Source organism: Meriones unguiculatus, chromosome 5 (assembly GCF_030254825.1).
Source record: "Meriones unguiculatus strain TT.TT164.6M chromosome 5, Bangor_MerUng_6.1, whole genome shotgun sequence".
NCBI classification, from domain to species: domain Eukaryota; kingdom Metazoa; phylum Chordata; class Mammalia; order Rodentia; family Muridae; genus Meriones; species Meriones unguiculatus.
In genome coordinates this window covers 111,620,093-111,637,506 of record NC_083353.1, presented here as the reverse complement: position 1 = coordinate 111,637,506, position 17,414 = coordinate 111,620,093, and the positions used below count along the sequence as shown (strand labels likewise).

Sequence of the window (17,414 nt, the reverse complement as noted above, 5' to 3'; positions counted from 1 at the left end):
GGATTTCATCACAAAGAAATGTGCACAAACACATGCAAGAATTATGGATACTCAGGGTGGAAGCTGGTATTCTTGTTTGTCTGCTATCAATAAAAATTGGAAATAAATACCTAATAGAAGAGAAATTAGGCATATATGCACACATTCAAAACATATATACTATACATCAGCTGTGACTGAGACCCAAAACATAACTCCATGCTGGCACCTGAAAACTTGAGGACTCCCTTTATATTTTAGGGACTGCAACAAAAGGCGGGCAGAACAAGCCACTGTGGAGCAGAGTTGGGGTTCATGTAGGCTTTAAGCCCAGTAGTTCAGAGAAATAAAGAGGTGCTAAGGGAAAAGAATACCAGAGCATGAGTGTGAATTTCTCTGAGAGAGAGTCATACTGCATTGCCTTTCCCTTCATCACACATGAGATTTGGATGGGTTCTGAAGCCATATCTTCCAAAGGTTACTAAGGTAAGGTAATTGAAATGATAGGTTGGCTCTTGAGAGGTAGGACTGTAATGGAGCAACTAAAGTCCAGACCAAGGATGCGGAAGCTAAGGCATCTTCACCACAGACCAGTCTCATAGTCTTGTTTGTGATCCCCAGAGAATGTCTGAGAAAAGGAATGGGGCCCACAGAGGTTTGAATAAAAATGTCCCCCATAGGCTCGGGCATTTGAATACTTGTCCTCAGTCATTGGTGTTCTGTGGGTAGGTTTAGGAGGTGTGGCCTTGCTAGAGGAAGTGTGTCACTGGGAGCAAGCTTTGAGGTTTCAGTTCACTCTGCTTCCTGCTTGAGGTATGAGATAACACCTCTCAGTTGTACCTGCTGCCTGCTCCCATGATTCCCTGCTATGATGGCCTCATAGCTCTCTGGAACAATAAGCCCAAAGAAATCCTTTCCTCTCTATGTTGCCTTGTTTGTGAAGTTTTATCACAGCTATAAGAACAGTAACTAATACAAGGGCCTACCCACAATCATATATATTCAGTACTTATGCCTGATTCATTGTCATTATGAAAAGAATATTATATCTCTACGTCAGCAGCCTTCGCCGTGATGTTTATCACACCAGAACTCTCGATTCTCAGCTGGTAAGAGAAGCAGATTCCAAGATGAGGGGCTCTTTTCTTTTGCTGTGCCCCCATATTTTTCTCCCTTCCTATCCTGCCTCCTATAAAATGTGATATGTAAAATACAGTGTGTCCTATATTATATACATGCATACCATAGAAAACAACAGCTTGCCTGGGACCTGTGCTTAGCAGTGGATCCAGGGCTTAGCTTCCACGAGGCCCTGGGTTCCATTCCCCAAAATCAACCAAAGATAACATATAAATTGTAAAAGGAACTTTTATTTGCCTGTTTCAGTTGTCTTGGAGAGCTACTGCCTTCTTCTTCTAACCTAGGCCTAATCCTGGAAGCTTCTAGCCTCCATACAATCTAATCTAGGCCTAGAATGTTTTCAGCCTCTGAGACTTACTGCTTAATAAACTCACTCTCTCTAGCTCTTACTGAGCTCTGGGCTGCCTGGTTCAACTCAGCTGTTCTGGCTCAAACTCTTCCATCTGGCTTCTTCAATCTGGCTTCTCTCTTGGCCCCATAATGGCTCTGCTTGGCTCCAAACTATCTCCAGCAATCTGCTCTAATCTCTTGGCTCCTTCTTATTCTCTAGCTCATTAAGTCTTCACCTGTGTCTAGCTTGTTATCTCATTCAACCGCTCTCTGTGAAACTCTCCTGGTAAAACTGCCTTCTCCCTCATTCTGCATACCCATTAAGTAGCTTCCCTTTCCTCTCTCTGAGAGTTGGGCATATCATATTCTGTCAGATCTTCTCTGATTGATCACTATTTCTGCCACTCAGTTAGACATCACTTTCAAACATCGGTGCTTTCCTCTACAAGCTATCTTTACCTTCATTGTTTGGGACTAAAGGTGTGTACCACCAGGCCTGAACCTAAGCTTTTCTTTACCTGAACCTTGATTTATACCAGGCTGGCCTTGAACTCAGAGACCTGCTTGCCTTGGTCTCCTGGGATTAAAGGAGTGTCTGTACTCCAGCCAGACCACAAAGACCTTGTTGGATGTGATCTCTTGCCCAAGTGGCTATGTTCTGAATTAAAATTCCTCTACAATAAAGAAACGAGATAGGAGCTGGCGAGATGGTTTACCAGTTAGGAGCGTGCAGAGTTCAGTTCCCAGCGTACACACCTGGCAGCTTGCAACTGACAGTAGCTCCTGCTCCAGGGAATCTGACACCTCTGGCCTCCACAGGCGCCTACACCCCCATGTACATATCCACACACACAGATACACACACACACACACACACATAATTTTAAAATGACAAAAATAAATCTTTAATAAATAATAAAATAATTTTCAAAGAATGTTTAAAGAAAGGAACTTTTTTTTCCTACAGTTATTTTAAACTAAAACCAAGATATGGTGTGTGTGTGTGTGTGTACATTCCCATGTATTCAAATATAGAGTCTTACTGCAATTTAATTAAAATATAGAAAGCAAAAGAAATGACTAGAAGGCAATGTGAATATTAATTTTGGCTTTCTCTGGGTAGAAGGGTTATGAATGATCTCTCTCTCTCTCCTCACTGTGTAGTCCTGGTTTTCCTGGCATTTCCACATGGACCAGGCTGACCGGGAACTTGTGGTAATGCTCCTGCTGCTGCCCTTCTGAGTGCTGGGACACTTCTGATCCTCCTGCCTGCACCTCCCAAGTGTACACAGCCATGCCCAGCTGTTTTTCTATAGTTGCAAAATTTTCTAAGATAAGATTTTTTTTTTCATTTTTACCTTTTTTTTAGGGAAGAGACAGGTTTCACTATGTATCCCTGGCTGGCCTGGAACTTGCTACACTAGACTGACCCTGGACTTCCAGAAAGCTGCCGGAGTCTGTCTCCCAAGTGCTGGGACTAAAGACATGCGACACCAATCTTGGCTCAAATTTTATTTTAAAAGAAGCTAAGGGAAGTAAATGAAAGCTGTGAGGAAAGGAAGAGGAATGACCAGAGATTCTCCAGATGTTGCAGGGACTTTCCTCAGTATTCTCTGCGGCCATGCCTGGATGGCTCAGCGGGTACCTCCAGCTGTGGCAGTCAGGTGGCGTGGGTAGGAATTCTAGGTTTAGCTGTATTCTAGGTTCACCCTGCTGCATAAGAGTGACTCACTCACAAGCAAGTCACTTCTCGTGTGTGCCCTCAGGCCTTTGATCTGTAATTAGTAAATGTAATTTTTTTTATAGGCTGACGAGGGGATTAAATGGCAGAACCAAGAAAGGCCTGGGGGACTCATTGTCGGGGCATAGTGACGATGGGTTCCCTTCTCTTGTTCTAGAACTAGAGTTTAGCATCTGCTCATTCCTGGGGAGAACGGACAGAGACGCAGAGTGGCGACCCCCGGACCCCAATCCTGTTAGCTCCAAACCCTAGCACCTATGGAAGCACAGGGAACACTGTGCGATGGTAAAAACTGAAGAATCCCCAGTAGGGACAGGCAAGATCACGAGGCAAGGCTCAGCCCTTTCCTGAGTTCTGGCTGAAACGTCTGCTTTCTCCAACGGAGCCTCAACTGGATGAAATACTGAGGTCTGAGGTCAATGACCTTAAAAACAAAATCCTCAGAGAAACCCTGCCTTGAAAAACAACACAAACAAAACCAAACCTCATCCAATGCACATTGAAGTCTCAAGAGGCAATGGTTTCTGAATGCCCAAATCCTGAAAGCTGAAATCCTCAAAGATCAAGATTCCTAAAATCATAACCTTAGGTATATGTAGGCCTAAAACCTCAGAAGTAGAGACAGGAAGGGCAGCAGTTCAAAGCCAGCCTGACCACAGAAGACTCTGTCTAAAAACAAACTTGTGCAGATGCACATCTCTAATCCTAGCACTAGAGGCAGAGAGAGGCAGACAGATCTCAGAGTTTGAGGCCAGCCTGGTTTACACAGCAAGTTCCAGGCCAGCCAGGGCTATATAGTGAGGCTCTGTCTCAAAACAAAAACAATAATCAAACAGACAATGAAAGAAATAGAGAGAGAGAAGAAGAAGGAGAAAAGAAAAGGAAGGAAAGGAAAGAAGGTCCAGGCGTAGTAGCGCTCACCTGTTATCCCAGCACTCGGGGAGGCAGAGGCAGGTGGATCACTGTGAGTTGGAGGCCAGCCTGGTCTACAAAACAAGTCCAGGACAGCCAAGGCTACACAGAGAAACCCTGTCTCGAAGAAAAACAAAAACAAAACAACAAAAAAAGGCACCTTGTAAAAGAATAAAAAGTGTTTGACAGGCCCACTGGCTTTCTGAACCAAAGACTCCAGCTGATACTGGGCTCCCTCCTCCTGTGAAGCACAGTAAATGGCGATCTCTCAGTCAGGAATTTGAATGTCAAGGCAAATAGAACTCTTACATTTCCCAGCAAATTTTCATAGAAAAACTAGCTCACGCTTCACTTTGGCCAATACTGTCCCCAGTGTTTTGTTTTGTTTTGTTTTTTATCAGATATAAACAATTTATGTCCCACAGATCTGAAAATTCTGGAAGTTACTTACTTAATCATGTATTAATGACTATACAGTAAATCACTTTATAAATGTGTGTTTGAAGGTTTGAATTCTTGAAAAAAACAAGAAGCAAGCATTGCAAATGGATCTCCAAATCATAATGATATATTTTGAATTAGGTGTGAGCAAGCATTTGGTAAATGAATTTCAAGGTATTACCAATAAAGTTTATTTCTGTCACATTCAGCCCAATGCATTTGGTGAAGTCAGGTGACTGAGGAAAGAGATATGAAAACTCCATGTAAATAAGCTTCATTTGCCCAGCACTCACCAGGCAGAGGCACGAAAACTCGTTTTGGGATCAGCCTGGGTACACAGACTCAGTCTTTAAAAGAACAGAAAAAAAAAAAAATGTCAGGCATGGTGGCTCACACCTTTAACCCCAGCACTTGGGAGGCAGAAGCAGGTGGATCTCTGTGAGTCCGAGGCCAGCCTGGTCTACATATGGTTTTCAGGATGGCCAAGGCTATGTAGAAAGACCCTGTCTCAAAAAAAAAAAAAAAAAAAAGTCATATATCTACATTGGCATTCCATCCAGCTGATGAAATTCCAGGAGCTTTTAATGAATTAAAAGCTGCATTAGCCTGAAGAAGCCAGCCAAGTTTCTAACTGGTTGGAAAATAATTACGTGCACAGTAGGACAAGAATCCACTTAGGCAATACTGCTGTTGCTCAGTCATCAGCTTTGTTTCTGCCAAATCCATGGTCTGTGTGTGAGAGCATGCGGAATGGATGCCATATGCCCAAAACAACACAGAAGCAGGCCCAGGAGAAAGGAACATGTAATAGGAAATGCTTCTGTCAGGGTGCATAAAATCATAATTTTCAAAAGAGCCATGCCACCTGGAAAATGGATGGGAATGGATTATCCCAGGAGATGTATGAATCGCCACAATGCAGGACTTTATAGTTTTTTGGTTGGTTGGTTGGTTAGTTGGTTTGGTCTGGGTTTGGGTTTTTTTTGTTTTTGTTTTTTTTTTTTGAGTCGGGGTTTCTTCTGTGTAGCCTTGGCTGTCCTGGACTCGCTTTGTAGACTAGGCTGGTCTAGAACTCACAGAGATGCACCTGCCTCTGCCTCCCAAGCACTGAGATCAAAGGAGTGTGTCACCGTGCCCTGAAGGGCTTTATAGTTGATAATGGAAGGCAGCCAGCTTTTGTGGACTACTTTTATGAAATTGCCCTTAATCTATGTTTAATTGTTTTTTATTAATTATTTTTATTTTATGAGGAGTATTGGAAGGTCAGAGGACTTGGGGCTGTTTTTTTTCCTACCATGTGGGTCCTGGAAATCAAACTCAGTCTTGGCAGCAATCACCTTTCCTTGCTGAGCCCTTACCAGCCCCCTTGAACTATTCTCTCTCTTTAGACTTTTTATGTGTTTTGGTGTTTTGCCTGCACGTATGTCTGTGTACTGTGTGCATGCCATTGTCTATGGAAGTAGAAGAGGTCATTGGATCCCCCGGAACTGGGGTTGCAGATGGTTGTTAGCCACCATGTAGGTGCTAGGGATAAAACCTAGCTCCTCAGGACCAGCAATCAGTGCTCTTAATCACTAAGCCTTGCTTTAGTCCTTTGAGCTACTGTTTGGTTTGGAGACTATTCAGCTCCAGCTGTCCTGGAACTCACTAGGCAGAGTAAGCCTGCCTTGAACTCATAAAAACCTGTTTCTGTCTCCCAAGTGCTGGGATTAAAGGTGTGTAACATTACACCTGGGATGATCGATTCTTGAAGTACACTTTTGTTTGTCCGTTTATTTATTTTTATTTTAGTGTTTTGTTTTCCATTGTTGGATTATAGAACCCAGGACCTTACGAATACTGGGTAAGAACCCCACCCCACATACTGAGTTGCCTCCCCAGTTCCTCACCTAGTATTTTGTTGTTGCCTTTGTTTGTTTGAGGGTCAGGAGTTCAAAATCACCCTTAACTATAAACACACAGCAAGTTCAAGGCCAGCCTATGTATTTGATGAGACTCTTGCCTTTTAAGAAGAAAGAGGGAAAACCAAATTATTTTTCCAGAATAATTATGTGGTTAAGGTGTTAAATCTTTCAGGGTTTAGAATTTCGAGGTATTTTATCACTTAGTTTTATGGCCATAAAGAGATGAAGTGGCCTGCTCATCACCATCCTTTGCTTGGTCCCTTCTCCGGCTCCTCTGAGCTCATCCGCAGAGCTGTCGCCCGCTGGGAGAGTTCTGTTTTCAAGAGCGATCCTAGCAAACATTCCTCCCTGCGTACAGCAGGATCCTCTAGGGCGAGCCTCAGATAGTGCTGGAATTTTTAGTCCTTAACATGTTCCCGTGTGTGTTGACTGGGGAGGGAGCGGAGGAGAGAAAGAAAAAAGACAGCAGGGGTGGCGTGGTTTGGGCTTGAGTCTAAAGTACGGTGCAGGCAATTCGTTTCCTTCGGGTCGCTTGAGGCTCAGCGGATACCCAGGAGACAGGCCTGCGCGTCATCGCTTCTCCTTTACCTTTTCTCCACAGCTTCGCTCAGCCACCGGGGCAGGCGCCTGCTCCTGGTTGCCGTGGCAACCGCGAGGAGCCCTAGCCAGCTCCGCCACTGCACTGACTTTCTGCAGCCCTAGCCGAGCTGCAGCGGTGAGGACGGACAGCCCCAGCTGACGCAAACCCCGGGTCCTCCACTCCTCCCTCGCTGCTCCGGACCCCGCGACCACGAGGGAAGGCACAAGCATGAGAGAGGTGTGCCTTGGGGCCTCCGGGTGAGAAGCTCTGGCGGGAGGTCGAGCTGGAAGGCGGAGCGGCCGCCGTTAGGATGCGCGCAGCCACAGCAGCAGCAGCACCTGTGTCCTGAGCACCAGCCAAGCTGGGGAGGCAAGCTCTCGCCGGCGAAGATGCGGGTGTGAGGCCCCAGTCCGTGAGTACAATCCAATCTTCCCCTGGGCGAGCAGATCCCTTAAAGAGGGAGGATTTTTGTGTTGACTGATGCCTTTCAAAAAAAAAAAAAATGACAAAATGACGTCTTTCAATTGCTTATGCCTTTCCTTGCCTCTCTGACATAGATGGGATTCTTGGAACAATTCCGCCTCTAAACGCGTTGCTCTCTTAGCCAGTGGGGGCTGCACCCCGGTGTCCGAGTCTCCTTTACCCTACACCGCCCGGTCGGCGGATACCATGCACCATAATAAGCACACGCCCCAAAGACAGAGAAACATAGCGCTCGGGGTCCCGGCCAATTCCTTCCAATTTTCTTCATGCTCTTACTCCCCTCCAGCCCACCCCCGTCCCCCAGCCAATCGGAGAAATAGCATCCCCAGGCGAGGCAGTGGTCCGCCGGAGGTCGGAGGGCCGCCCCGGGGGGGTCCCCACGACGCCCGGGTCCTTTCTGCGAGCTCAATGCTGAACCCATTAGCTCATCCTCAGACCACAGTGGTTACCCTCCGGGGAGGGGGACATCTATTTCGGTCCAGCAGAGGGCGCCGGCGCTCGCCTGCACAGCTCGGCCAACAGGCCAGAGAGATGCCATCCCCACGCGCGTAGGCATGCACGTGCCCCTGGCGGCCGGGAACCAGGCGCAGGCCAGCCTCGGCCGATCGTTAACAAAGGGATGGTTATGCTGGTTTGCCCCACCCTGGAAGTCGAGGGAAGGGCGAGGAGACTTCCGGGGCGCTGTTTCCAGAGCCGAGCGAGCGCAGTTTCCAAGGCAAAGTGCTTTCGGTGTATCCATCAAGTCCTCTCCTTCCCCCCACCTCCCCGCCCCCGCCACCCCACGTCAACCCCCTCCTCTCCGACCCTCCCCCACAGCCCATTATTACGACCCTAGCCCCTGGGTGCCGTGTTTAGAATTTACCGTGTTGGAAAGGCAGGAGGGAAATGGGGAGACCTGGTTGGAGTGACTGATAATCGCGGCAGCCGCTGGCTCCTGCGGCAGGACAGTCCGCCCCAGCTGCGTGTCGGGAGACCCGGGGTCCCCTGCCCCAGACGGTCTGACTTAGCTGCCAGGTGATTCCAAAGCTCCGAGATTGGCCGCCGCCGTTCTGATCAGGATGACGTGTTTCCAGGTGAACTGGCTGCGGCTTTACCCTCTCAGCTATGCCGCCGCTGCAGGGCGGGGGTGGGGTGGGATGTGGGGTCTGGGGGGTGGGGGTGGTTAGCATTGTCATGCCTGTCTGGAGGCTGTGTGAAAGAAGGCACGCGAGGACCTTTGACTGCCTGGGGCAGCCGAGGGGGAAAGGGATGTTTCCAAGGAGGGGCGGCACACCTCTTTCAGAATGGGCTCGTTCTGACCTATATTCCGGACCGAGAGGAGAAAAGGAAATGCGGGCCTCTTCGGGACGGTGGAGGGGAAAACCGCAGGTGCCTGTAGGGATGGATTCCGAGTCTGTGTGCTCAGCAGGGTCACGGCTGTAACTGTCCCGCTCCCCAGCTTGCAGGGAGCGTGGCTTCTGGAAAGAGCAGGTGGATGGGGCATGGTGATTCACGCCTGTAACCCCAGCACTTGGGAGGTGGGGGTAAAAAGATCTTGGGTTGAAGCCATCCTCAGCTCTATAGCAAGTTTGAGGCCAGCCTGGGCAATTTTAGACCTTGAAGAAAGAAGAGAGAGAGTAAACAAAAGCCACAGAAGGCAAGAATATGGCAGGCATTTATGAACAAAGGAAAAAGCAAACATCACAGTCTTACTCCTCTTCAAGACTGAACTAATTACGGCTTTAAGTCCCTCCTGCACCTAAGGGAGATCGTAAAATTTTCCTTTCGCCGAGAACTGGCACACTAGGGTAACATCTTCTTCACAAATACGCTGGCTCCCAGACCGGGAAGCACAAAAGCTTCTTGGGGAACTCTGCACGCTAAAGCTAGCTGATGAATATTCATTAAGTCCGAAATGCTGGGAAGCAGGTGGGTGGCAAAAGCTACAAGGCAGGTTTCCCCCAAGCCTGCAGGGCTCACAGACATTAGGTAAGGCCTCAGATTCCAGGCCGGAGAAGTCAGCGTTGTAAACAGCCCACGAAGCCGGACGTCACCGTAGTACTGTAAAGCCCAGCTCTTGTGCGGTTGTGGCAGGAGACTGGGAGCCATTCTCCACTACATGTTGGGTCTTAGGCCAGCCTAGGCTCCACGAGATTCTCTGAAACCAAAAACCAAACAAGAAACCAACCATGAAAGTGTGACTTGGTCCTAGGAACTTTTCCCATCACAACCTTCGAAGGCTCTCTCATTAACTTCGATTACATTGAGAAAGGGTTAAGGGGTGTGTGTGTGTGTGTGTGTGTGTGTGTGTGTGTGTGCGTGCGCACGTGCGTGTGTGCGCAAATGACAGTACTGCCTGTTCTGAGAGCCTGGCCTCTCTCATTCACTTCAGAGACTGGGAAGGGAATGAAGGAGCCACAGAAAGAGCACCCACCCACCCAGCTGGGATCACAAGGTCTCCTCGGGCAGCTGGGGGAGGGGTGTGGCACCCACACAGAATGGCCACAACGCTCCCACATACTGTATGTACCAGATTACTTTGTCCCCACATTCCCAGCTAGTGACTTACACAAGCCTCTCCTTGTGCTTACTTACCAAGCAGCCCCAAACAGTTACCACCATCTCCATCCTTCCCTTTACTTATTGTTCTCCTAGTCTCGTTATGTCACATGCGCACCGCACACATACATGATAATGTTGCCTCGTGGAGGCCCTGCTCTTTTGCCCCGCTCTCTGGAGACAATTCCTCCACTTACCCTGGATCTCCTACGGGGTTTCCCCAGCCCTCACCCAGCACAGTATCTTCTGCTCTCCAGCCCTAATGCCCCTCTCTGACCGACCCACCTCCCGAGGCAGAATGCCAACACTACAAAGGCTGCCTGCCCGCTAGCCGGCTAAGCCAGGAACAGGATATCTATGTCTCATCTCTAACCATCCCTTCCCACCACGACCACCAGGATCTACTCCCTGAAAATGACAACTTAACTCCAGAGCCAAGGAGGAAGTGTCCAGTAACATGGCTCCATGCACACCCCCACTCACCCTCAGAAAGAGCTGCCCAAACTCAGAGTGGAGGCCCCAGGACACCAGGGTCCTTTATTAAAAGCGCTGGCTGACACTTTGGCAAACTAGACTGTGACTTGTTGCTGGACCAGGAAATCAAGTTGGTGGGTCACAATCAGCATTGAGAGAGAGAGAGAGAGAGAGAGAAAAGATATCCAAGAGTGCCACATGGACTGAGGGAGGCAGGCTGTTATTTCCTGAAATTTGTGTTTTGCTGTACACTGAGTCATGAAGCATTTGTTTTCTTTATTTTTGGTGTTAGGGACCAAGTCCAGAACCCTGCCCATGCTAGGCCACACCCCCAGGTGTCACAATTCAATTCTTTGGGCGGGTCACAATCAAGCAGTCACCCCTCCCCCCCGCATTGTCCACTGAGGGAAGCTAGAACTGAGTCACAATAGAATAGTAAGGAGTCAAATTCCAGTAGAACTGAAGGAAGACGGGATTAAGTATATTTTTAAGACGGGATTAAGTATATTTTTGTAGTGTTTTTAGTGCTAGGAATTGAACTCAGGGCCATGCACATGCCAAGCAAGCATTTTCTCACCACTGGCTGACTCAGGCCTCTCCAAAGGCCTCTGAGAGGCCTTTGTCCTGAGTATGCTGATGTGGGAGGTGTGAGTTGCAAGGGGGGGGGGCTGTAACCCCTCTGTGTGCTACTCTTTTGATACTGAGCCAACCTTCATTTATTTTTGTGAGGAAGAGCTGAGAACTGAACCAGGGCCTTGGCCTCGGATGTGCTAAGCATGGGCTCTAGGCTGAGCAACTCCAAGACTGGAGCAAACTTTTGATAAGGCATTTCAAATAGTAAGAAAGGACCAAACCCTTGACTCTGTGTTTACACTTTCATTATTCGTGTTCCACAGTGCTCGTGCAGAGGTCAGAGGACAACTTTTAGGAATCCCTTCTCTCCTTCCATGATGTGGGTCTTGAGGATTGAACTCAGGTCGTCAGGCTTGGCAGCAAGCACCTTCACTCACTGAGCCATCTTGCCAGGCCATATATATATATATATACATACATATATATATGATAGGCTATATTATTTTATAATATATATACTTTTATGCATACCTACTCACTGTATAGTCTATTTAGATGACATTCTGTAAAAGACTAAATTTTGGTGGAAGAAAACGTTGACAATTGCCTAGGATTGAAGCTTTAGAGAATTTAATGACAAAGCAGCATAAGGAGACTTTGTAAGACATTAGAACTGCTTGGTGGTACACACCTGCAATCCCAGCACTCTGGAGGCAGAGGCGGGTGGATCTCTGTGAGCTCAAGTCTAGCCTGGTCTACAAAGTGAGTCTAGGACAGCCAGGGCTACACAGAGAAACTCTGTCTCAAAAAAACAAAACAAAAAACAAAAAAACAACCCCTGCTTGTTTGTCTTTTAGACGGTGTTTCTCTGTGTAGCCTGGCTGTCCTAGAACTCTCTGTGTAGACCAGGCTAGACTTGAGCTCACAGAGATCCTCCTGCTTCTGCCTCCTGAGGGCTAGGACTAAAGGTATGCACCACCATGCCTGGCTCATGAGGAGTTTTTTAAAAACATTAACAGGAGGTTGAAGGAGGAGTATTGACAGGAGTTTGAGTTCGGCCTAGGCTACAGACTGACTGAAAGCCTGTCTCAAAAACAAAAACAAAATATATCAAAACCAAGCAAGCAACCAAGCAAACAAACAAAACCCGAACACACAATGCTATGGCGTTTCAGGGTAAAACTATCTCATCGATTCTGGGATTCTTTCTTCACTGGTGCAGTTTGGAGAGGGGACAACATGCTAATACATAGGGAAAGCCTGGGGTACATCCAGAGACGGGGTTTCAAAGAAACAAGAATGAAGCCAAAGCCGGGTGGTTGGTGGCTTGTGTATGTAACTCCAGTCCTCGGGGGGACTGAAGTAGGAGCATTGGTTTGAGTTCATGACAGTGTGTAGCAAATGGGAGGCCAGCCTGGGCTGCAAAGTAAGACCGGGTCTCACAAAGAGAAAAAGCCAATAGATAATAATAATAAAAAGGCAACAGAGGAGAAGATAGGGAGATGACAAGGCTGAGAGTGGGGCTCAGTGGTTAGAGCACTTGCCTAGCAAACCAGGAGAGCCAGGGTTCCACAGGAAACATTGTGTGTGTGTGTGTGTGTGTGTGTGTGTGTGTTTAGAGTATTTTATATAAGTCATACCTCGGGGTTAAGGCAATGACCAGAGCTCTGGGAAAGCCTGTGTTGTAAATCCTAACATGGATGGTGATACAACCAAGTAGAAAAGCCAAAAGGAGGAAGAAGGTGGAACAGGAATAAAAGCTGCCTGAGAAACCTGTTCTCTTTTTCCAGGTTCTACAGCCACGCCACCAGTGCCCGGCCCAGAGTTCCCAGGTTCTGCTTAGCCTGTGGCTTGCTACGCAGCCTCAGCCGAGCCTCAGAGAGAGCTCTGAATAAACAGGGCGGCGTCTCCGTGCCTGGCTCTATTTCTCCTGCAAAGGCAGGCACTGGAGATTTAGAGTGAGTATTTATGTCTGCCCCATCCTCTTCCCCCTCCCCCCAAGGGCATCTGAATTTCCTGGTAGGCATTTCATAGACTAAACACGAAGAAATGTCCAGGTTTTAAAACCTGATATGGGAACCACTGAGATGACTCATTGGGTAAAGGCTCCTGAGGCTCGAGCTGACAACCTGAATTTGACTCCTAAGACCTACGTGGTGGAAGGAGAGATTGTCCTTTGACCTCCAAGTGAGTGTGCGTGCGTGCGCGTGTGTGTGTGCGCGTGTGTGAGAGAGATGGGCAGAGAGCGTTTGAGATTCTATCTGAATCTACACAGAAGCAGCAATCTTTGGACTAGATTTTACTTCACTATGTGTGTGTAATTTGCACCCTTAGGGCAGCCAAACTGTCAGCCCTTCCGGTGGTACCCCAGAGAACTCAGAGAAGGCAGCGTTGCTGTTCCCATTTTTTTTTTTCTCGTTTAGAGTCATTTGCAGTTCTGACAATAACGTGGCTGGGGTTTTTTTGTCGAACAGAGGCAGGCAAACCTTTGAGCTCATCTTGGTTGTGTAACAAACCATCACTCCCACGAGGCCTTTTAACCAAAACTTGGGTTCAAATTCTGACCGTGATGCTCATTAGTTGTGTAACTTTGGGACAGTACATTAATGCCTCTGTAGCTCAATTACCCTATGGTACTTTATAGCCAAGTTAGAGGTGGCAGTGATGTAGGTGAGGTTAGTGGGAAGGAGCAGTTGTCAGAGTGGGTTGTAAGCAACAGAAGAAGACTCTTGAGCTAACTTTTGGAAGGGTGAGGAAAGTTAGGGAGAAAAGCTGAAGTCACTTCATGAAAAGGTGTCAGGAAGGATGAGAACCAGGCAGCTAATCGGATCCAAACAGAAAGGTGACTAGCTTGCCCGCTCAACATATTCTTGGTTGGAAGAACTCATTCTCGTTTTTCCGTGGTTTTCTGCTTCCCGCTCGTGTTCCAGGAAGAACGGTCAGAGTGCCTTAAGCTGGGCTACTTGCCGCCAGCTCACACACGGGACAACAGGACCTTGAGCTGAATTGCCCGCCCTGAGGCATTCAAGTCCCGTTCCTGATGAGTGGTGCATGCTGGGTGGGCAAAAGCTGCAAGCTTCCAGCGTGAAGCCAATGCCAACCAATGTCCCAGCCCAGGAGCCAAAAGGGAATGGCCTTGTGAAATCCTAGGTCCATGTGTCATCTTTCAGCACACATAGAAGATATTTGGACAGCACTCTAGGGTGAACTGGCAAGGGTACACAAGAGGAGGAGCCTGGCAGGGAGGTTTTGGCCGCCTCTTGCCTTACTGCCTGGGGCCTGAAGGCGATACTGTAGGGTACAGTTAGCAACCAACCAGGTGGAAGCTTGAGCTTACATGGTAAAACTTCAGCCCTTGTAACCCCTGCTTTTCTTTTCCAAAGGTTTTTTGTTTTTTTTTTAAGTTGTTGTTTTAAGTTGTTGAGTCGAGTAATGACGATGCCAACCTTTACGTCAGCGCTGGGGCAGCAGAGGCAGGTGGATCTCTGTGAGTTTCTTGGACTGCCTGGTCTATAGAATGAGTTCCAGGGCAGACAGGACTACACAGAGAAACCCTGTCTCCCAAAACCAAGTTGTTGTTTATGCTAGGGATAGAACCTATGTTGTTGTTGTTGTTTTTTTTAAAAAAAAAAAAAAACCTCTAAGCTTAAATTTTATTTATTTCATGTGTTTATTTGTTTATTTGGTGGTGTCTGCGGATTTATGCTTCTGTGCCAAGGTTCACAAGAGGAAGTCAGGGGACAGCTTGTAAGAATTACTTCTCTTCTTCCACCTTATAGGTCCTGGAGGTTGAACCCAGGTCCTCAAGCTTGGTGACAAGTGCCTTGAGCCATTTCGTTGGAGCTGACGCCAAGTTTAAAAAGGGGCCTTCTTCAGGCCAGGCTGAGAGTCAGAAGTGGTGACTGGCCTTGGCCCTGCTGAAGGGCTTCTCTCCTGTGTACTCTTGCCTCGGGCTTTCACAGTCGGCAGTCTGTTTTCAGAGCACAGAGGCAGATTCTCAGAGAAGTAAGGAATGCTTAGGCCTAGAGGGCAGGTGAGCTTCATGCTCTCCTCTCTTCATGTTCCTGGGGATGACTGTACAAGAGTGAAGGTCTGTGGTCTGGCTGCAGCATGCAGGGTTTGGGGTGTTCATGGATGCTCTCCACGCAAACAGGGCTCTCTAAGCAAGGGGAAGGAAGTTACTGAAGACTTCCTTCAGTAACCAGTGACGGGGTTTGAGGACCGAAGAGGCCATAAAATATGGACAGATAGGACATTTTTCCTCAACTCTTTTCTTTCTCAAACCCCCCACCCCACAAAAAATACTCTTTTCTGTCATTTGGGGGGGGTGTAGGTAGCTGCCCTGAAATTGTATCTATTTTATTTTATTTTGTTGTAAAAGTATGCTCAGTACTCAAAACCTCTCCCCAAATGGAAGGCACAATAAAAGATGATTTCCTTAATTATAGCCCTTCACACATACCACACACGTACACACACACACACACACACACACTACCATGCTGGAGATGAAACTCAGGGCCTCTGGCAAGGCTGGCACTCACTGTACCTCTAAGCCACACCTCCAGCCCAAGAAGATGATTTCTGAATACTCAGGTCCTGCCCACTCCACTGCTCACCCATCCCAGCATTCCCATGTTCTGGTTCTTCCTTTGAAGCTGTCTCCCTGACCCTCCAGCCTGCCCTCCCCAGGGTATTTCTGACCTTCTTTTAAAAGGCCTTGGTCACCGTAGGAGCCCAGCTCTTCTCTCCAAGATGGAACAGGTAAAGGGAATCCCAGTTTCCTAGATTACCTTTTTCTACGTACATTTTTTTTTTGGGGGGGGGGAAGTTTCACATCTACCCTCATCCACACAGTCTTTCAAATCTCAGGTACACCTCCTCAGCCTTGGGAGCAGTGCCCTTCACCTGACTCTTCTCCTGACTGCTAGGAGACTTCCAGTATAAAGCTAGAAGTGCTGTGATAAAGTGGGCGTGTGACTTCAGAGAAAGATCTAAGCACCAGATCTACCTAAGTGAGAACTGATATAGCTAGAGAGATGGCTCAGCCGTTAAAGGCTAGGCCCACACCAAAATATAAGAAACAGACTAAAGCAAGACAGAGAGTATAGTGAGATATTTTGTTCATATTATTTGTAGGATATTTAAATAGGTTTTTTTTTTTTTTGGTACTTTTCTTTAGCTTCCTAGTAAATCTTATAAGACCATCTTAATTCTCATCAGTATTGCTCTAAGTGTGAAATGAAAGGAGAGAACATATGAACAGACTCTTGAAGTTTCTCACACCTGTTTGTTACCTCATTGTCTTCTTCATTCTGTCAGCTGGCTTCCATCTTTAAATTATTTATTTATCTATTTATTGTATGTGTATGGGTGTTTTGCTTGCAGAGATGTTAATGCGTGCCTGGTACCTGCTGAGGCCACAAGAGTTTTAGAATCCCCCAAAATGGAGTTAGAGATGGTAGGGAACCGTCATGTGGGCTCTGGGAATCAAACCTGGGTCCTCTGGAAGAGCAACCAGTACTCTTAACTGCTTGACCATGTGTGGTCCTTTGGAACAGCAGTAAGTGCTCTTAACCACTGGGCCATCTCTCCAGACCCAGTTGACTTCGTTTTTTTTTATATTTTGTTATTACGTAAAATGTATCTTTTGGTGGTTTGAATTTTTTATTTTTTGAAATAGGGACTTTTCTGGCTGACTTAGTTTTATTTGATTTTATTTTTAGATTTGAACTTGTTTCAAAGAAATCATTCTGAGTTCTGTCAAATGCCACGAAAAACATTTATTATAACCAACTCCTTATGACTTAAAAAAAAAAAAGAAACCACATTATCTTCAAATTTAATGTGTCAAAGGACAAGTTTAGGGCCAGTGAGAGGGATTAGTGGGGAGAGGGTGCTTGCCAGTGAGCCTGCTGGCAATTCCAAGAATCCACATAGTGGAGGGAAAAGAACCGACTCCCACAAGTCACCCTCTGACCTCTGCTTGAGCACTATGGCATGCTTCCCCTCCCTCTAGCAAAATAAATAAATGAAAAAAAAAACATTAAAAGGACCGAATTCAGCCCAGCCAGTCTGTATTTTAATGACTTATATCAAATTGAAGCCCTATCTGGCCTTGAACTCACAGAGACCCACCTGCCTCTGCCTCTCCAATACTGAGATTAAAGTTGTGTGTCACCATGTCTAGCCTTGAAAGCTTTTTAGATCAGGAACTTGTCTATCTAATTACACACACACACACACACACACACACACACACACACGGGAAGGCACTGCTGAGCCAAGAATGTTCTCCAGCTCCTCAGAGCTCATGGGG

The 17,414-nt window shown here is 47.1% G+C and overlaps 2 protein-coding genes across 14 annotated transcripts in view; one reads left to right on the top strand and one right to left on the bottom strand.

Annotated features, from left to right (window-relative positions):
• Positions 1–7,145: 7,145 nt before the first annotated feature.
• LOC132654276 (uncharacterized) lies at positions 7,146–9,642 on the bottom strand. 2 transcript variants are annotated; one of them, XM_060384116.1, is made up of 2 exons: positions 8,373–9,642; positions 7,146–7,477 (listed from the first exon to the last, which is right to left on the bottom strand). In XM_060384116.1, the coding sequence occupies exons 1-2, from the start codon at positions 8,683–8,685 to the stop codon at positions 7,146–7,148; spliced, it is 645 nt and encodes a 214-aa protein (XP_060240099.1). In that variant the 5' UTR covers positions 8,686–9,642. The 2 variants fall into 2 exon arrangements, 1 of the variants encoding a protein (XP_060240099.1); XR_009591938.1 differs by having other exon boundaries at positions 7,373–7,511; positions 8,373–8,510.
• Positions 7,300–17,414, top strand: part of Mical3 (microtubule associated monooxygenase, calponin and LIM domain containing 3) — a 184,564-nt gene continuing 174,449 nt past the window's right edge. For 11 of the 12 annotated variants that reach the window (XM_060384113.1, XM_060384111.1, XM_060384110.1 and 8 more), the window contains exon 1: positions 7,300–7,439. The gene's annotated coding sequence lies outside the window, so the exon portion shown is untranslated. Of the gene's footprint in view, positions 7,440–8,444; positions 8,584–12,885; positions 13,054–17,414 lie in introns of those variants that run through there. The other variant, XM_060384104.1, reaches the window with a different exon arrangement.

Excerpts from the sequence above, each read along its gene's own strand:
- LOC132654276 (XM_060384116.1), bottom strand. The coding sequence starts at position 8,685 with ATGACAATGCTAACCACCCCCACCCCCCAGACCCCACATCCCACCCCA. Across the intron at positions 7,478-8,372 it reads CCTCCTGCCTTTCCAACACG|GGATCTGCTCGCCCAGGGGA; the intron begins GTAAATTCTAAA and ends TCCCTCTTTAAG.